Source organism: Hippichthys cyanospilos, chromosome 7 (assembly GCF_059441005.1).
Source record: "Hippichthys cyanospilos isolate Australia breed blue-spotted pipefish chromosome 7, RoL_Hcya_1.0, whole genome shotgun sequence".
Classification (NCBI taxonomy): domain Eukaryota; kingdom Metazoa; phylum Chordata; class Actinopteri; order Syngnathiformes; family Syngnathidae; genus Hippichthys; species Hippichthys cyanospilos.
In genome coordinates, this window is record NC_142375.1 from 9,005,073 (window position 1) to 9,012,527 (window position 7,455).

The following is a 7,455-nucleotide window of genomic DNA, read 5'->3' on the forward strand; positions in this document are numbered from 1 at the left end:
GTGGCTGGCTTTTGGGCAGTTTCATTACAGCGCAGGTTTCTGTGTTGCTTTCAAAACATTAAAATGACAATATTTCCGTGTGGTGCGTTGATTGTTTTTCCTCCTCGTGGAGTGATTGCAGAACATTTGGTGCAAGTAGTCTGAAGTGTGAGCTGCACATTTACGTCAGGTAGTATTTAGTTCAAAGGAGCGCTTGATCGATTCAAGTTGCAGAGTGAAAATGATGTGTACTCACTTTTGAAATACCATCAATTCAAATGACTGTCGGCCTGTCATAATAACATTTTTTTAACCAGTAATTACGGTATTTTTTTTATATGATATTATTCATTCCATCCCTTGTATGCATGTGTGTGTGTGTGTGAGTGTGTGTGTAAGTGTATGTGTGGGTGCGCACTGTGAGTGCAGACTCACAAAGCGGTGAACAATTAGAGGGAAGAAGGAGTGCATTAGGCTGTTGATAACATGTAAACAAACATCCATGCAAATAACAATTTATTGAGCCCCCAAAACAATGGTGTCCATTTTTGTCTCTCATCCAATGATTAGTCGATATAGTAACTTTTTGTGACAGGCCCACATGGCTGCAAAGTGGACATGTCAGAAAACAGCCAGAACATGGCTATCGAACACAAAGAACATATAGGACAGGGTTATGGAACTTTGATTCCTCAAGAGCCTTATCCTGCCTGTTTTTGATAACATTCATAAAGCTTTCACTTTTTCCACTTCTGATTCAAATGATCAAGATCGTTATCAGATTCCACAGAGCTTGCTGATTTGAAACAGGTGGAATGGGAGAGGGAGACTTTAAAAACAGGCAGGAACTGGAGTTCCCTATCCTTGAGCAAGTTGTGAAAAAGTTTAAAAAACCAGTCACGGAAGTCCCGACCTTGCTGATGGAGAAGGAGCTGCCCTAGCTGTGGACTGTGACTTAACTGTCAGCAGGTTTGGCATGCGGGCGGCTCGGTGGAGCGGTGGTTCTCCCTGAGCCCCATTCCGGGCACTTCGGCCTTCTCCGACACTCCAAAAACATGAATGGCAGGTGTACTGAACATGCTAAATTGTCCTTAGGTGTGTCATTGGGTGCGTGAATGGTTGTTCGTCTTTGTGTGTCCTGCAATTTGCTGGCAACCAGTTCAGGGTGTCCCTTGCCTACTGCCCGAAGTGAGCTGGGATAGGCACCAGCAAGCCTGTTACCCTTGTGAAGACTTTTCCCGAAGACCAGTGTCATCCTTGAGCAGATAGCCGAGCGCCCCTTTGCCAAACACTATTCCAGGATGATTTTTTTTCCCCTAGTGTAAGCATATCTTACACTGTCAAATTAAATCTGTAAATTAAAACACAAATCCACCACGTGTAGAAAACACACTGACCTTTAATACAAAATAAAACAAGTATAAGGCTTAAAATACAAAAAGTAAATAAGTCCTTTACTTTTCCTTATTCCCCTTCACAAGCTTCTCTTTCAACTGGTCATCCCCCCCACTCCAAGTCATTCTTTTTTTTTTTTTTTTTTTAATCTTCATCTCTATTCACTCACGTTTCAGTCAAACCACCCAAATCACCACTAAACACAATCAAAATATCATGCATCGGTTAGATATTCAAGTACACTGGACCAGCAAATGTAGATAAATTGGACGCTCTAGATTGCCCTTGATTGTGCACACAAATGGTTGCTTGTCTTTGTGTGCCCTGTAATTGACTGGCAACCATTTCAGGGTACACCCCACCTACTGTCTGAAGGCAGTTGGGATAGGTTCCAGCGCGCCCGAGACCCTCGTGAAGATAACTATTTATTTAAAAATAAAACATTTGACAAGGAAGAAAGGAAAGGGGCACCTGCTTATTCGCTTCACCTGCATTTTGCATTTCATCCTTGTTATTTGTTATTGAAGACTTATAGTTTTCACTTTTAATATTACCCTAGTTATTTCCACACTTGCATTACTGCACGCGATTTAAAATTGTTTTTGCACGTTTTTGCAAGCGTTCTGCACGTTTTTCTATGAGGAAATATGTTAAAAATACAAAGCAAGTAGTGATGAAATGGCTTGTGTTCTGATGTTTCACTGGAAACAAAAAGTTAAAACTAAAGAAGTGTACAAAAATGTTTGTTTTTATTTTCTCCTTACTATGCATAAATGTTTGAATCTGACTTCCACAGGGCAAAGTGGAAGTCGAGGCAGGAAAAGAGGGGATGAAATTTGAAGCAGGACCATTCTCCTTCTATGGGATGATGGCGCTCACTGTCTCACCAGGTGAATCATTATCGAGCAATTTCATATGTATTTTCTATACTTAAGTTCCCTATTTTTTTGCAGCTTCATATTTCTTTGATGCTATGCTTAGTGTTGAAGTCGTTATTAGCGTGAATGGCTTGCTTGACAAATACGGCAAAACTGAAAGAAAAGCGAATGAATGTTTAGGACCAGGTGTTTCTGACTTGACCGTCGTCATGTGGAGAATTAGCAACATTATCTTAAACAGACTGCGAGTGAGTGATCCAACATTTGACAGTCAAATGTTAAAGACTTTTGGACAAGTGACCCTCATTCAGTGACATCACGAGTCCACTCCGCTCAGTTCATTCATAAACTCATCGAATTCCCATTTGCTGCAAAAGAAAATAGAACCTGGGAGCCACCTACCGGTGAAAATAGAAAACGCCCCTTTCTGTCTGCACTCACAAAATCCATTTTATTCTGATTCTTCTTCATTCCACTTTCATGTCTTGCCAATTACAACAAATGCCTCTGTGACATGATGAATCAAATGTTTGCTTTTGATTTTTCTACGTGTACATTGTATGTATACTAGTACACTTACATTTCTATACGTCTCTGTTCCCTATCTTCCCCGTCCCCTCCCCTCCCCTCCCCAAAAAGTCCCGCTGTCCCTTTCCCGAACGTTTGTCAATAGGGCTGATTCATTAGCTGGATCACCAGGTACAGTACGCCTCTATTTTTCTACTCATATTCATCTTCACCCTGAATTCTTAACTACTTGCTATTCTGTTCTTTTTGTTTGTTTGTTTTGCATGACTATAATCTGCAGCACGAATACTTCATGTTTTGAGTGGTTTTGTAAATGGTGATAGGCGATTGGTTTGTAGTTGAAGGCACCGCGTTCAGTACATGCGAATGAAAAAGAAGAGAAACAGTGCAAAGAAAAAGACTGTAACACCCTCATCCTTTGAGCCATTATTCAAGGCGGCTGAATGGTGCTGGAGACTGGAGGCCCCAGACTCCGCCCTCTTCCCCTCGCCCCTAACCTTTAACCCCCTGACTGCATAAACAAGACCTACAGCTACAGCCCCCTGCTGGACACCACTGTGCGCACATACAAAGAGGAGCACGTCCACATATGTTCACTTGCACAGACACGAGTAAAACAAGCACAAACTGCACGCGTAACTTTTAAGGATCCGGCAAAAATGTCGTTCACTACGTACGTACATTTTGCAAAATGTACGTATTGCCTGACCGCCACACGTGGCGGTCTGGCTTTCATACACATGTCTTTTTTTATATGTACAGTATATACTTTTATTGGTTTTAAATCATGACTGACCCCATGCTGCCTTTTGAAAGTAGAGTACTAATCTGCAAGACTTCACATGCCAGGTCTTTGGCCCACTGTGTTCGGCCTGCACACACTCACACCAATACTATTTGTGCGTCTCATAGACACCGACTTATTCCATTGTCGGATTACATACATTCCTGTCAGCGTAGTAGCATTGGTTTTAGCCAAGCTGTTTTCACTTTGTTGTGTGAGATTTCCACTAGGCTTCTTTAAGAAGTGGAAAATATAATCTGGCTTTAATTAAAAAACAGAACAAGTACTTACGTACTATGTGGTGGCAGAGGCAAGGTGGTCACAATAGTTTAATGCTAAAAGTAACAATAATTTAATGAAGTAGAAACAACACTACTGTAAGCAAGTTGCACCCCGCCTGTACATCACGATTTTTAAGAGTTGCAAAGCATTGTGGGAATGCTTCATACAATATGGTTGTTTGTCTTTGTCTGCCGGGCGATTGGCTGGCCATCAATTCAGGTTGTACCCCACCTACTGCCCAAAGACAGTTAGGATAGGCTTATTTTTCGCGGTACTTGAGCAGGTAATGCGCGCTCATCACTAACTCTCAACTTACGCTGCAGCATGGAGTGCTACCGCTACTCCTCCCCCTCCCTTACCCATTCCCACTTAGCATTTCAAATGTTCTTAAAGGGCCAGCCACATATATTGACATGTTGCCAGTGTTTACCGGTGGCTAGGGCTCTATTGTAACTGCATCTAGCATAAATTAGCTAGCTAGAAGCACCCAAATGTTCTATACCGGCTAGCGCAGTAGACATAAATGACTCGTCACATTTTGAAGCTGACAGTCTGACACAGTTGACGTTCCTACCGATCAAACCATGCTTAACATTCATCTCATGGACCAAAATTTGTGAAGAAAGCGATGGAGGAAGAAAGTAGTCTGCTACTAAATTGAAATCAAACGTAATGTTGAGCATTAAAAATGTATGTATGTGGGTATGCGTCATTTGCTCTTTATATTTTAATTATTTTTATGTGTTTTTTTTTTGTTTTTTTCCCATCAAGCAAAAATCTGTTTTTGTATCCTGTATGGCAGTATATTTACTGACTAACTTCTCTCACAGAGAATAAATCTCCGCCGCGGCCATTTGGACTGAATCACTCGGACTCTCTGAACAGGAGTGATCGAATAGATGCCATCACTCCGACTTTGGGCAGCAGCAACAATCAACTTAACTCCTTCCTACAGATCTACGTACCTGACTACTCTGTCAGAGCATGCTCCGACCTGTATTTCATAAAGGTGAGTAGAGGGGCCTAACGCTTTTATCTGTGTTTCATCGAATGCAGGGGGCTCCGTCCGAAAAGTGTCTAGTAATCTAATTATGTGTGTACATATGGGAATTAGTATACAGCAGTGACAACAAGTAAACTTAATTAGTTGCCTGTACTTGGAATGGAATAGAACTTTACATTCACGAAAATACCCACTGTAAGGAGATGGAGGAAAAGTATCAAGACAAATAGCGTGGTGAACTGTCAATTATGAAAATCCATGTGGAAGAAGTTGAAATGTTTTGTTTTTAAATTTAAAAAAAAATTGCTATGTTTTTGACTGGTCTGACTTAAAAGAAATAGAAATGCAAGAAAAATAGTGATGTGTTTATGGTCATCAAAGAAAATTCAAGACAGAGTGACGCCGCAATCGCCAAACTGCGATACCGCAAAGGGAAACTGAATGTTAGCGTATGACTGCATTTCAAAAAGTGACATTTAAAAGAAAAAAATCTAGATATTCTTTCTTCAAGTGTTTGAATTAATATTAGAAGTGTCGTAATATTAATCATTTTTCACTGAATTACATTGTGGGCCATATATTAGATAGTAGAGGGATGTTATAGAATAGTTGATAAGCAGTCAAACCAAAAAAAAAAGACTCAGGTAAGGGGGAAAAAATCATTGCTGGAATCGAGTGATTAGTTGTTGTAGAGCAGAGGTGTGAAATTCTTTTTTTATCGTGGGCCACATTGTAGTTCTAGCTTCTGTCAGAGCGCCGGAATGACGGTGAAGTCAAATTAATTTTCAATTTTGTCCCACGCTTTGCTAGTTTTGAAATCAGAGGCCGGAAAAAACGTTAAAGGCGAGATCGGGGTAAAAATGTCATCCCCACCGCAGAACGTTAAAAAATTGAAAACAACTTTCAAGTTTTGTATTTTAGCCAGAAACTTGATGTTAAATCAACATTTCGTGGGCCGCATTGAATGATGTCGGGCCAGATCCGGCCCCCGGGCCTTGTTTTTTTTTTCAGACATTATAGTTACGACGGTAAGGTCTACACTGTCCGTTGCGGCCTGTCGGTGGTGCCAAATGGAGTCCTAACCTTTTAGCTCTGACACGTGACCCCATGGCAGTATCCTCGCTGTTGCCTAGGTAACACGGCAGCAGTACCAGAACGCAGTGATGGCGTCGCGCATGGACAAGACGCCGCAGTCCACAGACAGCGAATTCACCAAGATCGAGCTGACGCTGAACGAGCTCCGTGACGGCATGGAGACCCCCACCGCCTTCACCGGCACGGCCGCCCCCGCCGTGACTGTTGCCTTTCCCTACGAGGCGTCTCACCTCCTCAACCAGCAGCACAATTGCGTGGGCGTGAGCAGGAGCAACCACAGCACGCACAACGAGGGGCTCATCTAGCCCGGCGCCCCGCTCAGTCGAGACGCCGACCCTCCGCCTTCCCGTCTGACGGACACGCGGTGCAGTGGTGTAGCTGAGGATGAGGGAGCGCTGGGGACGGTGGACGGTCAGAGTGAGGGTGCTGCACCCACTCGGTCGGTTGGTAAGGCCCCCAAAAGAAGGGGCGGCGGGTGCTGTCCACAGCCCTGTTCTACTACACCTTCTCAAGACGGTGCTGTGACTGAACATTCCTTCTGGGACAATTTCATAGCGGTTAACTTGGATGAGAGGACAATAGGCTGCATGCAAACCTGCCCACACATACATATGAACACACACTGTATTTTTCACTCAGGCCAAAGACCTTGGTCCTCCGACACCCCCCCCCCCCCCCCCCCCCCCCCACACACACACACACACACACACAAACAAACAAACAACTCTCACCTTATGCATCTTTCAGGGAAACTCGGTGGACATTTGATCCCATCCACATGGACTCCGGAGAGCAATGGTTTGGCAAGGACTGCACCAAAAACCGCTTTGAGAGAAACCATTACATCATCAACCAAGAATGTTTTCCTGTATTTATTTATTTTGTAATATTGTATGTATATATAAAGACATATATACGTATACCGTGTACATATATATATATATATATATATATATATATATATATATATATATATATATATATATATATATATATATATATATATATATATATATATATATATGTGTATATGTGTATACGTGAAGATATGGTGTGACCTAATGTGGCAGTGAGGCATGCACAAAGGACATGCTGCGTATATGGAGCTAAACATCCATTTGTGTATATGAGACGTTGAAGGTCTTTTTCCAGATACAGTATGTATATTACAGATTGCCTTATTTTTACTATTATGTATTCTTAATTGGATTTTTTTTCACCTTAAAACAAAATCACACTATTGCCTTTGAGAAAAAAAATCATAACCTTAATTATTTTTAACAAGTGCAATGAAGAGAAATTTATTTAAGAGATGATTAATATTAATACAAAAAAATGCCTATTGTAAATTGACATATACATTTGTATGTATTCTATGCATGTTTTTTGTATGTTTGCGTTGGAAAGATGCTAATCCCAACAGCCACGTGCAAATTTCCCTGAATGTCATAATTGGAGGCCTCTCATTTTGACCTCGGACAAGTCTTCTGCACGTTCAAAGTGTAAATTCT

General features: G+C 41.7%; 1 protein-coding gene across 2 annotated transcripts in view; it reads left to right on the plus strand.

Annotated features, from left to right (window-relative positions):
* cnnm2b (cyclin and CBS domain divalent metal cation transport mediator 2b) overlaps nt 1-6,865 on the plus strand; it is a 48,262-nt gene extending 41,397 nt beyond the window's left edge. For both annotated transcript variants that reach the window (XM_088420394.1, XM_088420395.1), the window contains 4 exons: nt 2,171-2,264; nt 2,892-2,951; nt 4,677-4,855; nt 5,983-6,865. In XM_088420394.1, the coding sequence (XP_088276520.1) occupies nt 2,171-2,264; nt 2,892-2,951; nt 4,677-4,855; nt 5,983-6,249 (600 nt within the window). In that variant the 3' untranslated portion in view covers nt 6,250-6,865. The remainder of the gene's footprint in view (nt 1-2,170; nt 2,265-2,891; nt 2,952-4,676; nt 4,856-5,982) is intronic.
* Nucleotides 6,866-7,455: the final 590 nt, after the last annotated feature.